At 34.4% G+C, this 17,474-nt stretch overlaps 1 protein-coding gene across 1 annotated transcript in view; it reads left to right on the forward strand.

Annotated features, from left to right (window-relative positions):
* The window catches only part of RYR2 (ryanodine receptor 2), a 416,366-nt gene that overhangs the window by 294,009 nt on the left and 104,883 nt on the right, over positions 1-17,474 (forward strand). The window contains exons 46-57 of the mRNA XM_040551914.1: positions 263-449; positions 922-1,027; positions 2,352-2,472; positions 3,748-3,917; positions 4,924-5,144; positions 6,525-6,615; positions 7,836-7,976; positions 9,518-9,681; positions 12,134-12,212; positions 12,883-12,972; positions 14,098-14,235; positions 16,501-16,578. Of these exons, the coding sequence (XP_040407848.1) occupies positions 263-449; positions 922-1,027; positions 2,352-2,472; positions 3,748-3,917; positions 4,924-5,144; positions 6,525-6,615; positions 7,836-7,976; positions 9,518-9,681; positions 12,134-12,212; positions 12,883-12,972; positions 14,098-14,235; positions 16,501-16,578 (1,586 nt within the window). The remainder of the gene's footprint in view (positions 1-262; positions 450-921; positions 1,028-2,351; positions 2,473-3,747; positions 3,918-4,923; positions 5,145-6,524; positions 6,616-7,835; positions 7,977-9,517; positions 9,682-12,133; positions 12,213-12,882; positions 12,973-14,097; positions 14,236-16,500; positions 16,579-17,474) is intronic.

Consider the following 17,474-nt stretch of genomic DNA (forward strand, 5'->3'; position numbering starts at 1 on the left):
AATATGATTTTTTTACTACAAATCAGTTGTATTTCATAATTTTGAATTAAATCACATATTCTATTTCATAACTTTTATTACAATAATAACTAGAGGGGTATATTTATGTGTTTACACAATTTTGTCATGATATTTAAACAGGTTAGGAATTAAAAGTATCTACTTACGCATACATTCTGCAGTTTAGTGTAACTTTTTCTGATTATGTTTCAGAAGTCTCCCTGACATAAACTTAAATATTGATATTTGTTCTTTGTGATAGGAGAGAGTGTGGAGGAGAATGCTAATGTTGTTGTCAGACTGCTTATTCGTCGACCAGAATGTTTTGGTCCAGCTCTAAGAGGAGAAGGAGGCAATGGTCTACTTGCTGCCATGGAGGAAGCAATAAAAATATCAGAAGATCCAACAAGAGATGGACCTTCGCCAAGTAATGGATCTAGTAAAACTCTGTAGGTGCCGTGTAATTGCTTGCATTACCATCATTTTTATTTATCTGTTTCATGATCCTAGTCATGAAATGACTTATTTTAACACATAAATTATCAACTAGATTTTTCGATGGATTCTGTGGAGGGTAGATAGAGATTGGTCTTCTGCCAAATAGTTCTGTCCCCGTGCTTTTGATTTACGTGACTTTCTCTAGATATTAAATCCTCTTTAGAATTCTGTTTGTTCTTAGTCCATTAAGTTTCAGTCCTCTGATTCAAAATGAGACAGATAAATTGTAACAATGCAGATGTCACTACAGTCTCTTATGGACAGATTTCATTCTGTGTTAGTCTGTCAAAAGTGCTTTGGTTATGATGAAGCCACCACATGTAAGCTATAGCATCCATGAGCAATTTATCCTTTATTGCAGATGTAAACACTGTCTTCTATTTTATTTGTCTTTTAAATGTTTTAACAATTAACTAATTACAGTGAAATGGAAGAACAAGAAGATGACACTATTCACATGGGAAATGCAATCATGACCTTTTATGCTGCTTTGATTGATCTCTTAGGACGTTGTGCCCCTGAAATGCATGTAAGTTGTACATCTTCATGTATTGGAAAGTAAAGCCATAGCCTTTCTGATTGTTTGGTGTTCTGCTGTTTGGCTTTTTCACAGTAACATATGTTATCGGGTATTAAAGCAGTATTATGACTACGTAGTATCATAATGTACATAATGTGTTCATTTACTAATTTCCAAGAATTTCTGTGAGCTCTTCAGTTGTATTTTTCAAAGGAATTATTCCATTCCTTTTCTTATTACTGTTTCCTGTAGCAATTTGGTCTTTAACAACATTCTGTTACGAATATTATTTGATTGCCCGTTGTGATACTGTGTCAATGAAACTTCTCAAATTTTACTGTTTATTGTGATGGTGTAGAGAATGTTTTTTAAAACCATAGTTTTACTCCATTTGTATACTTATTTAAAGAGACTTTAAATTTCATATTAAAGTGTAAATATTATAGGTAATTCTTTTAAAACATAAGAATAAGCATTGTCCATGGATAGATGTGTCAATATCTCATAATCTTTATTCACATTGACAAACCTCCTCAAAGAAAGGTAACATGTCACTGGTTTAGGTATTAGATACCCAGAATTAGACCCTGTAAAAAATGAGCACTTACCGCTTATTTCCCAAGAGCTAATACTATTTGAAAATATTTGTTCAGTTTAAAAATCACAATACGTTCCTGTTTTTCAAAAATTGCACTTAGTTATTCACAGTTTCTTATTTCACTTCAAAAACTCCCCTAATTAATGTTGATCAGTATAGATCAGCACAAGATTTATGCAGAGATGGATAACTTGACAGAGATAGCCATACATAAAGTTCAATGTACGAGTAAGTGTTTTGTTTGAATAAAAGCATCATCTTGTTTTCTATCTGACTCACTGCCTTTTTAGAACAAAACAAAACAAAATGACTGGGGTAGTTGAAAGTGTCGTTGTTCAACCAGGAATGAAAAAAAAAGCTTTTTTCATCTCAGTCTATTCCTCCCCCCTCCCCTCCCCTCCCCTCCCCTCCCCATCTCTTTCCCTCCCCTTCCTCTTCCCCTTTCCTTTTTTTCTATATTTAAAGCTTTTTTTAGCTATTTTACCTAACATTTTATTCTGAAAATGGGCTTAATATTATTTAGAAACAAAACCTCTCGATTTCTAGACTTTGCATATTTGCATCCAGAACACAGCAAATAAATACAGATTATATGAAATTTACATTACTAAATATAATGTGAGTTTGAGAGCAGTTATTCTTGCGTATCTATGTTTTGCAAAGTTTCCTGAATGTGAACACACATACAAGGTAAAAAGAAGACCTGTGTAATGTTTTATTTATTTTTTTCCTTAGCTAATCCATGCTGGTAAAGGGGAAGCCATTAGAATCAGGTCAATTCTAAGGTCTTTGATTCCACTAGAAGATTTGGTGGGCGTAATTAGTATTCCTTTCCACATGCCGACCATAGCTAAAGGTAAGATGGTTATTGTACTGTTTTTTTCCCACCGTATTGTTATGTTCTGTAATTTGACCATATATTCATAAATATACTTCTCTCAATATTTCAAAATGTTCTAGAAATTAAACCATTTATAATGTAGAATAGATGAAAAATCATGTGTTTCAAACATGTTTCAAAAATGTTTCTGCATGCTGTAGGTAATAATTCTGTGTACATTTATATTCACTGATGTAAATCCCATTCAAATAATTTCATTAACATCTGTTAAAACTTTAAAAAGAAATCTGCAAATGCATTCTTTTTTTCGCCTCTAAAATATTAAAAAGGAAAAACATTCTCTTTTCTTAATAATGGAATCCTTGCTTTTGCTGTTCTAACCCTATTAATTGTTTCTAGCAGATCTTACTAAGACACCAGAGTTGTTTTTCAGCAACTATGGTGAAGTTATAGGTGTGGCATACATAGAATTCTGCCTACACAGAATTCATTGCAGTAGTGGGAGTTCTGAGGGCATCGATATAAAATGGAAAGGAGTTACATCTACTTCTTTAGGTATTTTGAGAGAAAACGTAGTTGTAACAGGGATTGTCTAGTGGCTTACAGCACAGGAATGTCCAATAAGTCACAGTAGAGAAGATAAAAAAAAAATCAATTATTCTATTATATAATTATTTATTTATATTCCAAATAGTGATAATACATTATAGATCTAAAAGTGGTATCTAAATAGCATAGAGAACAGCTCATGGATACATAATTATTTATTTGGTTTTCAAAATGAAAATATCAAAATTTAAAAATATTTCTATGAATTCATTCAGGAATTTCAGAAGTTTTCAGATAGAGAGGACTTTTTAGCACAATGTTAAATCATTGTCGTTCACTACTGATGTGTTCACCGGTGCTGCATTCCTGGGATGTTTGATGTAGAATTGTTAAATTTCTTACTTTGTCTGCTTCTTCTGAGATATATAGGTAGTTCTGTAGATTAATTAGTATGTTTTGGGTACTTCTTATTGTATTAGAATATCAACACTTGAGTATCTACTTCGACGCACAAAGTAGAGCAGAAAAGCATGTATGGACTTTGGGATCTATCAGGGTAGAATTTGCCTTATGCACTCTTTTTCAGTTAACTATAAATATGTTGCTTTTCTGTAATAAAACCATGGGGAAGATGGTTACATATAACAGAGACATTAAAACCTCTGACAAGAAGTAGTGTGGCTGCTTAATCTGCTGGTGAAGGATGATCCTTGTCATTGAAGTTTTATTTTTATCTTTTAGATGGAACTGTGGTGGAACCTGACATGTCTGCGGGGTTTTGCCCAGATCACAAGGCAGCCATGGTTTTGTTCCTTGACAGGGTCTATGGAATTGAGGATCAGGATTTTCTTCTTCACCTTCTTGAAGTTGGCTTTCTGCCAGATCTCCGTGCTGCTGCTTCTTTAGATACAGTAAGAGTTTAAGTCTTTTGTTATTTGAATGAACACTGAAGCATTTTTCGCTCCTCAGAAAAAACATTTATTTATTTATTTTTTTCATGTTGTCCTCTGCATTTTTCAAATGCTGGCTGAGCTGTCTGTTGCTTCTTAGCTTCGAGAATATTTGAAGATCAGTGAAGAGGGATTCTTTAGCATGATGCTTACTTCATAAAGAGTCCCCTTTGATAATCATAAAAGATACATTTTATTTTCCCAGGAGACCTTCTGAGCTTTTGTTATGGAATGAAAATCAGATCAGCTGCCAATGAAGCATGTAACTGAGAGCCTCTTCCCAGAGATTTAGAGAAAGTGTTCATCTCCATGAATTTGTTAGGGGCACCCACTTTGTTTTTCAGAAAATTCCTTAATTTTTATTTTAATGCATTCTAAAAATTGCTTTTTTTTTCTGTTAGCCTTCTTTCCATCTAATTTTTCTTAGTTGGCTTAGTACAGAAAGATCAGATTTAGAGAGCTTATATGAGGGCTAAGACATGAATTTTGATTTCCCTATCTCACCTTCTATTTAAACTTTTTTTTTTTAATAGTTATGTTTTTATTTAAGAAAGAGTGGGTGAGGATTTATTGCACTTTGAACTTGGGCTTGATTTTAACATGGCAGCATACTGAGTTTTGCTAATGTAAACTTGACTGGTATTACCTGATTTCAGAATGTTTTGTTAAAGAACTTTGACATTCTTTAATATAATTTTGAAAACTGTTGTTTTTGAGAGACTACATTTAGTGTCAAACTTTATGATTTTTGTCATATTGTCATTCATACAACAATAAAAAGTGCCATATGTGAGAAGACTACAGAAGCAGAAAAGGAAACTAGGCATTCAGCATCCAGTAGGTTTCAAATCTGCATTTGTGTGCTTTGAAAAATTCCCTCTTTAACTGCTACAAAAGAAAAAAAAAATCTTTAATTTGTAACAACACTGACAAGACAAATCTAATTTTTTTCTCATTTAATTTGTAGGCTGTCTTAAGTGCTACGGATATGGCTTTGGCTCTGAATCGATACCTTTGCACAGCAGTCTTGCCTCTGTTGACCAGATGTGCTCCTCTTTTTGCTGGCACAGAGCACCATGCTTCCCTCATTGATTCCTTATTACATACTGTGTACAGACTGTCAAAGGGCTGCTCTCTTACCAAAGCTCAGCGAGATTCCATTGAAGAGTGTTTACTGTCTATTTGTGGGTAAGAAAATACTCTTGGCTGTACAGGAATGTGAAAAGATGAAGTGACCTATGATAATTACAATACAAGAATGCAGAGCTGTGCCATCAGTAGCATAATTAAGAAATTTTGCTGAACTATGATTGTGACATTTTAAATACAATGGTTGTATTCAATTTGCTACTTTATTAATTGCTTATATGTCTTTGGTTATTTTGCTATTACTGAGATTTAAAAAAAAATTAAAACAATGCCAATTAACTAAGAGGATGTACTGCAAAAGACAAACCTCTGGAAAAGTTGAACCATGCATACACTGAAGTACCATATACACTTCAACTGTACAGATTGGCAGTGTGGTTGATGATCAGTAGATTGTATGGTTCTATGGAGATGTTACATTTGAAATCCTAATCAATGACGGGTATTGTTACACTTCATCCAAGACTCAAAAACAATTATTATCCAAAGTTTTTATAAGCTTACAGAGTCATTTATCTGAAGTTGATTATGTAGTTACGGACATAATCTGTAATGGAAGTTAGCAACATTTAGGCTTTCAAATCACCAGAACTCTTTTGAATGTTTCACTGTAAATTATTATTATTTTTAATGTGGAAATTTGTTCAGAAGTGACAGACATTCTTATGTTAGTCATTTTGTAGTTGAGAGAGAGGAAGAAATGCACCATACAATTCTTTTACAAAATATGCCACATTGATCATTTTATATACATAACCTTCATAAGAATCAATAAAATGAACTAGTGTTTGCTATTTTACTGGAACAATTCAATGTCTTTGTCATTCTAAAATACACATAGTACCTATTTCCTCTGTCCCTCCCTCTGTCCCTGTACATCTGAAGAATTAGCACTCTTGTGTCTTTATTAGTTTGTAAGATATTTTTCAGCAGCGTTGTGGTATATTGTAAGAAATCAACATTATAGCCTCTTCTTGTGGGCATGGTGATCATAATATACACTATGAGAAGGTGTTATTTTTCCTGATTTACTACATCTCTGTCTACAGGTCAAATATTTTCCCAGTGCTTTTTAAAGTATTTGTTTACAGTGTATTTGGATTTTTTTTTAATATGTGCTTGTTGCTTTCTTTTTGGACACAGTTTTTCAGTGCTACAAACAAAATTGTATTACTTAATGAAGTTTGTTTATTACTTGGGCTGTCCAGGGAAGTGGTTGAGTCACCATCCCTGGAGCTCTTCAAGAATTATGTTAAAGGTTGGACTAGATGATCTTAGAGATCTTTTCAAACCTGAATGATTCTATGAATCTGAAGAATTTTAATGGTGTATAAATGACAGTTTACCTTAATGTATTTATTAATTATTTACATACAACTATGGTGGTACACCCTACTGAAATAATTTATCTGCTTTTAGGCAATTGAGGCCTTCCATGATGCAGCATTTGCTAAGAAGATTGGTATTTGATGTTCCTCTATTAAATGAACATGCAAAGATGCCTCTCAAGGTAATGGCCATTTTAATCTTCAGTAACATTCCTTGTAACAAAAGGCAACAGAAAATACTTCCATGGAGAATGTTCTCTATCTTCTTTGTTACCTTACCCCCACTCTGCAATAATCTAAGAGGTAGAGATAAACTACCTCTTTTGGCAGGAAATCAGTTTAATTTGCATCCAACCATGTAGAATTATGAAGTCCATGTCTAATGTTTTTTTCATAATACTCTCCCCCCCTCTTTTTAACAAAAGCCTCACTTCTATACTTAAATAGAATAAAATATATTTATTTAATGATGGCCTTTAATTCTGCATACTTATGAGTATCTGCATCTCTTTCCTGGCTATGACATAATATTTTGCCAGCATGCTTTGCAAATTGATGTTGAAACTTTTTTTTTTTTTTCTCTGAGCAACTGTTAAACTCTGAATTAAGATTTTGGCCAATTTTTCCAGAGGATTCTGTGCCTTAGGAAAAATTTTGTACAGGCACTCATGAATTGGACTAGGTTTTTATACTTCATTAATGTCAGAAATTCATTGTCATTTGGGATGGTCCTTAGTGACCTATGTATAACTGATTTTTCCTCCTCCTATTTGTGACTCAGGGACAGAGAGGGATCCATTAAATGCAAAATCTGTGATGTTTTGGTTTGGCGAATACCTAGTAGCAGGTCCTTGCATCATTTGACCTCCTAATTATCTGTAGTTTTTTTAACAACGTAAGAATAAATGTCTGTAATGAAAGAGGGGTAGAGAATAAAGCTTGTTGCCAATTGTAATAGAGGACAGGAGGGTAGGTTGATTGCACATTTCACAGCTCACAGAAGAGATGAGTCTTACTGGGAGTTATTGTTGAATAGCTTCCAGACACGTAAAGAGTAATTGGGAACTAGTGTAAATCATGATTCTGTTATCTTACCCAACCAACAGCAATGTTTGGAATAGCAGCATACTGTTGGAGGTGACTTCTTGTCTTCATCTGAGCTGTCAGGGTTCTGGTGGTGTTGGGAAAAATGATCCTCCGTCACATGTTTTTTGTATTGTTAAAAAGTAAAAGCTGCTTGTACTGTGGGTATGTCCACCAACAGTTTAAAGAATAAATACATAATATGCCTTCTTTATAAAAATTAGAAATTGTTCTGGCAGTGCCTGTATATGTTGAGTGCCAGAACTGCAGAACCTCAGCGGTTGTATTTTATTTGCTTTTGAAATATCTTCTATTTTAGTTGCTGACAAATCATTATGAAAGATGCTGGAAGTATTATTGTTTGCCAGGTGGATGGGGTAATTTTGGTGCTGCCTCAGAAGAAGAACTTCATTTATCCAGAAAGTTGTTCTGGGGTATTTTTGATGCTTTGTCTCAAAAGGTAATTCATATTACTATCCATCTACTGCTAACAAAAGCTTTATTGTGCAACTTCTTTTTTTGTAATCTGTCATTTTTACCTAGCTTATATCAACCCTGTGTTATCTACCTTAAAAGAAAAATACAGGCTTCGGTAAACTGAAGACTTCTAGTTTAAATCTTCCTGTTCTATCTTCAGCTTAAACATAGGTATACCTTTTTGTCTGCTCTTTAAATATATATATATTTATAATGAAGTAATCTTGAAGTATATCTGTACAGGTCAACTACATTTCAGAGACCTACAGGCAAATTCAAGGATCTGCAGATAGCTGAAAGATGCAGTTTTAAGGAAGTACAGTTCATGAGGTAAAAACCAGGACTGCTCTCTAGCCATTCATCTCCCCCTCTGCAGAGAGGGACTAGGGGTGTTGATTGACAGTAGGCTCAGCATGAGTCAGTGGTGTGCCCTGGCATACCAAGAGGACAAACTGCATTTTGGGATGCATTAAACACAGCATAGCCAGCTAGTCAAAAGAGACGATTCTCCTGCTATATTTAGCACTGATAAGGGCTCACCTTGAATATTTTGTGCAGTTCTGGTTTCTGCAACGTAAAATGGATTTTAAGATACTTGAATGCATCCAGAGGAGGGCAACAAGTTGATAAGAGGGCTGGAAGGCATGTCCTATGTATGAGGAGAGGCTGAGGACGTTTTGTTTATCAGGTTTGGAGAAAAGGAGACTGAGAGGCAATCTCACTATTCTCTATGACTTCCTGAGGAGGGGAAGCAAAGAGGGAGGTTCTCCTGTCTTATCCCTAGTTACCAATGACAGGAGGTATAGGAATGGCTCCAAGCCTCACCAGGGGAGGACTGGACATCAGGAAAAATTTCTTTACCATGAGGGTGGTATAACACTGGAATAGGCGTTCTCGTAACGTGCCCCATGCTTGTCAATCTTCAAGAGGCATTTGGGTAATGCCCTCAATAATATGCTTTAACTTTTCATTAGCACTGAAGTGGTCAGGCAGTTGTACTCAATCATCTTTGTGGGTCTGTTGGAAAAGACCTATGCTAATTCTAATTCATATTCCTTTGCTTAGTAAGCTGTAGTTAGATCACCTTGGCTCAACCCCATGGTGGACAAAGGTTTAACAGTATCCCTTCATATTTATTTATTGTTCTTTCTGTGAATATTTTAACCAACTTGCTTAAAATTTTGAGTTTCATTTCAAATCTAAGTATTGGGAAATGCTATGAATGTTCCTGTGCTATATTCTCCTACCAGACATTTGAAAAATGTCTAGTATTGCTCCCAGTATTATCACTGCTTTTTCCATTTACTTCAGCAAGAGCTAGGCTTACTTGATCCTAGCTTTATCTTTAGTCTATACTAAAGTTTTGTGCAGTCAGGTTCCTTTATTTTCAGAACAGAAATTGAATTTTGCACTAAGAAAGCCATTCTGTGGCTGCTTGTTCTTACATGTAGCTGTATCAATTTTACTAATGATGTCAATAGCTTCCATTGACTATTCATTTTATATCCCTTGTGTGGTCCACAGAAATATGAACAAGAATTGTTCAAACTGGCTTTGCCTTGTTTGAGTGCAGTTGCAGGGGCCTTACCTCCAGACTATATGGAATCAAATTATGTAAATATGATGGAAAAACAGTCTTCAATGGATTCAGAAGGGAACTTTAATCCTCAACCTGTTGATACATCCAAGTAAGGAATTATTTTGTTGCAACTGCTTTTTATAATGAATGTGTAAAAGAAGGATGGAGTCTGTTGCTGGATATGATGTGAAGTTACAGCTTTTATTCCTGACTTCTGAATTCTCATCTTCTAGATAAAATGGAGACCTTAACTTTATATTTTTATTTGTATTGCTTATTTTAAATAATAAAAAGCATTAAATAATAACAAGCAAATAATAAGCATCCAGTTACATTACTGATTCTTTGGACAACTTTGCAGATTTTTAATGCATTTTCAGCCTCAGATAGAGCTCTCCAGTTATCTTTGTAAGTCTGCTACAGACAGCATAGCATGTTCCTATGTACAGGAGAAGCAGAGAGTTCTATATCATCCTTGTCATTATTTACGTGTGCTAAGACACTGCTTTTTTTGCCTGTGGATAACACTGTACTTGCAGAAAATGATGATGATCATGCATTCATATAGTCTCTTTTTACTACAAATAATGGGGAAGTAGGAAGAACTTCATTCTCTCCAGGCAGTCAGACTCTGACCATGCTCTTTTAAGTACGTTAGTCAGAAAGAACGCATATCGGAAAGGGATTTTTGTGTCCTCATTTTTTACTACAGTTGGGTCCGTATTCTCCTTTGTAAAGAATAGTGTCTTACAGTGGTGTGGTTGTTCACTGTATCTTGAAAATACCACTTGTAGAACATTTGCTTCAATTGCCCTTGTGAGCTTTCTGTCTGTGTTAATGTTCAGAAAACATAATGCTGTCAGTAGTCTGATACTTTTGATACAGAATGTTTGTACACATGTGCACATTGAAATATGATAGCAGAAGCCATTATCTAGACTGGAATGTGGGACCCACATCAATCACCACTAAAATTAATTTGTCCAAGATGTATTTAAGATATATGAATATTTAACAAAACTTAGTGAGAGTATTATACTATCTGTTAATTAATCAAAGATGACTTCTTCTGGTATCCTTTCAGAAGAAAATTGTAAATAGCAAGTATAAATTCAGAACCTCAGAAAATGTTACTTAACATCACCAGAATCATCAGTCATCTCATTTCCTTAGGAGTCAACAGTTCCATGATGATTCAAGACAAAGAAAGCACTACATTAATCATTATCATTTCCAGCCAGTCCTATACTCCTTTACATGCCAGTCCTGTATCCCATTGCTTACCAGTCCAAGCTCTATTCATATAAAGATATCAATAATATAGCCTCATTGTACTTGTCCACTTACTGTATTTCTGAAATTATGCAAGCTGTTATACTATCAGTAGAGTTCCCCCTAAAATACACACTTCCAAACAAACAAACAAAAAATTAGTTAACTGACGGATGAATATTTTCTGGCCAGCCTTATTAGGCTCTTGCAAAGTGTTACTTTGACTATATATGACATCATTTTATTTTACATTACGGTGAGGGTGGCGGAGCACTGGAACAGGCTGCCCAGGGAGGTTGTGGAGTCTCCTCCTCTGGAGATATACAAGACCCATCTGGATGCCTACCTGTGCAACCTGCTCTAAGGAACCTGCTTTGGCAGGGGGGTTGGACCTGCTGATCTCTGGAGGTCCCTTCCAATCCCTACAATTCTGTGATTCTCATTGTGACTGAAGGTTAAAAACCACACTCTTCAGCTTTGCAGTAGATGGCATTGTAACACTTGCTGACTAAATTCTTTGTCCTAGGAGAAAGAGTTTGCTATTTCAAAAGTGATCAAGAAGCAGTTATTCCCCTTTATTTGTAAGAATGCAGATGCAGAAAAATAGTGATACGTAATAAATCGTTTTTGGAAGGGGTTTCTGTCTATGATTGTTTGATAGTTAAGGATAGCTGCTTTTCTTTTACTGCTTAAACATTCTTAACCAAGGACTAGTGTATTTTTTATTTCTGGTTTCAGTAGGGATTTTTATAATATTTTTAAGCTATTCACTGGGGTATTGGAAAATAAACCCTTGAGTATATAACTTCTGAGTTGTCATAAATTAAAGTTCTCCATGTATATAATGAAGCTTATAGGAATATGTAAAGTACATGATGTGTTTCAAAAAGGACTGTTAAGACACTTAATTTGTAGAGGACTATGTAATAAATTACTCCATTTCTGAAGCTACAGGTCATAGTTATATCTTAAATCTCAAAATGAATGCTAGTAATAGAAATAAATGACAAAAAACATGAGTACTGGATATCATTGAATTTTCCTTACATATGTGTGTCAAAAGTCTTACAACAGCTGGGATTCTCATTCAGCACCCATTAAATAGGTCAGATTTCGTCTTTGATTTAACTGGGGCTTGGAGCAAACTGTAAGTGAGAAAACCAGCACAGTAAGATGCTTTGAATGGATTTATGTGTTGTAAATTATTATTTTTTGAATTTTTCTTCAAAACAAAGATTCACATTTTAGCATGAGTGATATAATGGATTTTTTTTCTCATTCACTTTCAGCATCACAATCCCTGAAAAGCTAGAATACTTCATTAACAAATATGCAGAACATTCTCATGATAAATGGTCAATGGAAAAGGTAAAGTCTGTATTCCTCTTACAGCTAAATCAGATTATTTATTTGTATCCATTTAATCTTAGAAAGATTTTACTCTGAATATTATTATTTTTCATTATGCTCCAAATTGATATGTAGGTAAGATATAAATACACATTTTCTTGTAGCGCATTTTTTGGAGGTGGGACTTCTGTAAGTCCACATGAATATTTCAAAACAGTGTTTCAGCATTTCATTATTTTTATTGTTGACTTTTAATTAAATATACTTGGTAATTGTTTAGAGAGTTTTATTGACCTAAAATTTATATTTTTAATGGAAAATACTCTTTGGATTGTTATGCCTTTGGATAGTTTCTGGTGCCAAGTATTAAAAACTGTTCCTCAACTGTAACACAACATTCTGCTCTATATAGATATCTAAAGGAAATCAATAAAAATAAAATACGTTGAAATGTTTGCTTCAAGAAATCACTAATTTTTAAAAATGATGGTATTCTTATAATTGATTTCATTGCATGTGGATAATATAAATTTTGGTTGAGAAAATGCTGAGAAAATAGTAGAGAGGAAATTTAAGAGAACAGACCTACAGAAAGATTGTTCTGTTCCTTTGTACAAATAAAAATAGAACTTTAAAATAATTTTTCACTCTTCCCTATTTTTTTCTCCGTGTTTGTTACTGTTTTTAGTTTGCCAATGGATGGACATATGGTGAAACATATTCTGAATCTGCAAAAGTGCAACCATTAATGAAACAATACAAATTACTCTCTGAAAAGGTGAGGAATTTATTCATACTTCTTCATCCTGGGAGATCGAAAATTTGTATCTTTCATTGTGAAAATATTGCCTAATGCTTACATCACTTTTTAAAAAAATCTTTTTTTTTTTCTTTGAGTGCATCAGCTAGTGTGAGATAGTTGCCTTTCTCAAAATCTCAGAAAGAGACAATAGGGCTTTATTATACAATAGGTAGGTCACTCAATCTATTTTCTCTCATGTCTGAATGGTGAAACTGAGTGTCATAATACCAGTATATTCTTACAGTAAGGTCATCCAGGAATGCTCGGTGAAAACTTAGATTGTCTTTGTCTGGTCTCCTCCAGCAGAGGTCCACCAGGATTAGATTAGGAGGCTGGAAAACTTGATAAATGAAGCAAGGTTGAAGGAACTGGGTTTGTTCAATTTAAAGAAAAGAAAGCTCGGGGGGTCTAATCTCAGTCTCTAAACAGTAGTTACAGAGAAGATTACTCTATTCACAGGCATGCACAGTGACAGGGCAAGGCAGTGGGATTAAGTTGCTTCAGCAGAAATGCTTTCTGGAAATCCTTCTACTTTGAGAATGATTAAACACTGGAGTAGGTTGCCCAGGGAAGTAATATGCTGGAAATATTCAAGACATGACATGGCAGATTCCTAGATAATCTAACCGAATTTGGTTAGGTAATCTGACTTTAACAGAAGGTTGAGCAAGATGATCTCCAGAGGTTTTTTCCTATGTAGACTTTTTTATGATTCTATGATTGTATTGTGTTGTTTCATAAAGCAGAGAAAATGCCAGATAATTAACCACTCCACCTTTGAGTTCATATCCGAGCATGCCATTAGCACTCTTATTTATCCCTGTGATAAGTCAGCTTGCTGTAGGGCCACAATTTTGCCCACCTCTGAAATGATAAATATACTCTGAAATATCTTGTATGATTTATTTGCTTCATTGTAGTATCCCTTTTCCATGAGGGGTGATTTCAGTATAATTCTTTGCATCTCAGTGTAACTAAGCAGAAGCCCAACAGCTCTCTCTCTCTCTCTGTATATACATATATATATATATATATATTTTTTTTTTTTCTCTGTACAGCTACATGAAAAACAATGTAATTATTGCCTATGCATTTTTCTAGGAGAAAGAAATTTATCGATGGCCAATCAAAGAATCACTGAAAACCATGCTGGCATGGGGATGGCGCATTGAAAGGACAAGGGAGGGAGATTCCATGGCACTGTATAATCGGACACGTCGCATATCTCAAACCAGTCAAGTAAGTAACTTTATTGTAAATTTACTGCAAAAAATAATCATGCAAAACATGCTCTCCATTCTTTGATTTTACAAGTGATGAAATAATACTCCAATACATACCAAATGTATGAAGGTATTTTTTACAAGCAATTGTACAATACTGAAGATTGGTTTAGATTTCTATTCACTGAACCTGGAATTTCCTTCCCTGTTTCAAAATAATGAGCTAATAAACATAATAATAATAATAATAATAAACTATATGAAATTGAAATATGAATTTGTTTTTTTTACTTGATTTAAAGTTAGTTGAATTATTACATCCGGTAGGTTATTACACATCAGTACTGGGTATTAAGATACGTTTTTTGGAATTAGGTAGCTATGGATGCCCTTAAGTAAGTAAAGAAATAAGTAAAGGTACAGATACAAATGATTTTTATTTTGTCCTTTTTAAAAACAGAAAATGAATACAAATATTAATGTTAATGCAGCATAAAGTTGACATCTGTAGATGGCCAAAATTCAGAAAATGTTAAACATATTTCTTTTTCCATCAGGATAGCCTTCTTAAATCAAAATGCTGTTAAGATAACATGGAACAATACTGGCAATGCGTTCTCTTTCAGGTGTATGTTATTTACAAATTAAACTGAGGTGAGGAAAGTAGCACTTTCATTCTCATTCACAGAGACATGTATAGAGCCAGATCAGTGGGGGGAAAAATGGAGGGGAAAAATCTCTTCCCTTTCTCTCTACTCATCTCTCTTCAGTTGATGTGTGAAAGTCTGGCAGAATGCCTGTGAAAAATAAGCAGTTGAACCTTCCTGTCCACTCTCTAGATACTAGAAAGTGTCTATCATGAGATTTGATTTTATCACTTGGAAGGAAGTGAAATTATAATTTGCAAACTACAATATCCTTCTAAAATTCTTGATTTCCAAATTTCATGACTTCTGGGTGTTTGTAATACTGCTCCCAAACACTATACTGACAGGTATTTGTATGTACTTAAAGCATAAGGAACATTTTAGAATTAGTAGCTTTCCAATAAGACTTGAATTATATAAACTTTTCAAACAGGTTTTGTAGATAAGTTAGTCTTCCCATACTCTAATGAAATTACATAACCGTACGAAAAGAGTTCCTGAATTCTAGAACACCAGTATTTCAGAGTACATTATCACATTTATACTCATTATGTGTTTAAAATGTTGTATGTAAGTTTAAAATTGTATGTAGTGCTGTCATCACACACAAAATCTAGCATTTTCCTCTGTTCACCGAGAAATTGTAACTATATTTAATCAGTATCTTTGTGTTGATGTAACAATACTTGAATTTATTGCTTTAGAAAACAAAAGAAAACAATTACTTATCAGAACTTTTTTTTTTATTTACTGTGTGCTGCACACATGTCCATTATGTTAGTCTGTTCTCTGACAGAAATACCTTTTTAAAGGTGGCCTTTGATTTTTTTTAGGCCATGTACATGTTTTTATATGTGCATCTAAATACAGTATCAGACATTGGAATAAAATTCTGGCCACTGTTCCTTTTCAAGGAAGACATTCCTGTGGAGGACATGAGTTTACCTGTTAAAGCAGAACCTGCAGAGGAAGGCCCAGTAACCTCCCATTGCTAGCCACATTTCTTGCTATCCAGCATCTCTCTGCTAATTATCCTTTTTTGACCTTTTGTTTCAATGTAATGAGCAAGCCAGTGACATATTTAGTCAGTAAAAAGAATGAATGACAAAATGGTGGTATTATCTGAGCTGGGAGGATGACAGAAGGAAACAGACAAGTATCATATTCAGTAGATTCTATATAGAAATAGGCTTCAATAGAAAAAAAAAAAGGAAGCTTGATTATTGCCTGAATTCACCTTTAAGAAGATGATCTAGGATTTGGCTGTCTTCTTTGGATAAAAATTTCTAGTAAATGAAGAGATTTAATCATAACTTTAGTACATCATTACTCACGGTGAGTTCAGATCTTAAACATGTTTTCAAGTGAAATTTGTATTTGCATGTGTGGGGTTTGTGTCTGATGACTTCTGTCTTTGGGAACAAAAAGTGTAGACCTTTACCTACATGTAGCTTAAGTTAACCACCCTTTTTGTATTTTCAGATGGGCTATATAGGACCCTTCTGCCCCCTAGAGGGCACTTTTTTGCCTAAGTACTTTCATTACTTTCAATATCTTGTAAATGTTAACTTCTTCATATCAAATACTTGTGTACAACTCCAACGACTTTGTTGTTTTGCGTGTTTGTCATTCAGATCTCAGTAGATGCAGCCCATGGTTACAGTCCTCGAGCAATTGACATGAGCAATGTCACCCTCTCCAGAGATGTACATGTAAGTCAGAATAGTTAATATTCCTAACATTTTTGACAATGCAATTTTTTTCTCCTAATTTATTGAAAACAAGTTTTGTGGTTTCTGTTACTTCTTTTGATATGCTTTTATTTTTATTTTTTGTCTTTTTCACCACTGCTTTTTGATCCTCTGTTACTTCAAAAAACATGGTTCTTGTTGAAAGGCTTGAAAGTTTCTCTTCTCTTGAAAGAAGTATGTTACTGTAGGTCCATGAAAGAAATGATAAATGAAACCTAGAAAATTCTGCAGCTGCAAATATGTAGACAGTATACAGTCAGGAGGACAGGAGGGGAGAGTATAAAAAGTTGTCTCATGCTTGGAGTAGTAGGCAGTAGTAGTTCTTACTAGTTGGAGACTGGAGAGAGGTTTTCTGGCTTATCTTGTAGGTTTGGGGTCTAGTTTCTAGTTTACCAGTCTGAAAGAGTTTTTATAAGAATTTACTTATTCGTTGTGCACACTGGAGGAGAATTTCCTGCTCATTAAAAAACTGTCTGCATCTATGGAGTCCCTGGTAAAATGGTTGGTGCTTCTAACAGTGTGCTTACACAAAGGAGTATCCACATCAACCAGGCAATATCCATGTAGTCGCTGACTATTATGTCCACCAACAACAATTTTGGCACAGTCCTCTGGTCTGCTGTCCTTTGTTTCGTTTACTAAGGCCTTCAGAGGGTTCTTGCTCGCCTTGATTTGAGAACGAAGTCCCTGTCTGACATGCCAGTACTCTTCCTCCTTCTCTGTGTGGTTCCTTCTTTTTTATTTAACAGTTTTCTATTCAGCATCGGGTCCCTAATTACTGTGTATGTATACCCATCCTAACCAAATGCTATATCATAATTCTTAATAAAAACTCTTGGTTTTGGTGAACCTTTACA

The sequence above is a fragment of the Cygnus olor genome, chromosome 3 (assembly GCF_009769625.2).
Source record: "Cygnus olor isolate bCygOlo1 chromosome 3, bCygOlo1.pri.v2, whole genome shotgun sequence".
Taxonomy (NCBI): domain Eukaryota; kingdom Metazoa; phylum Chordata; class Aves; order Anseriformes; family Anatidae; genus Cygnus; species Cygnus olor.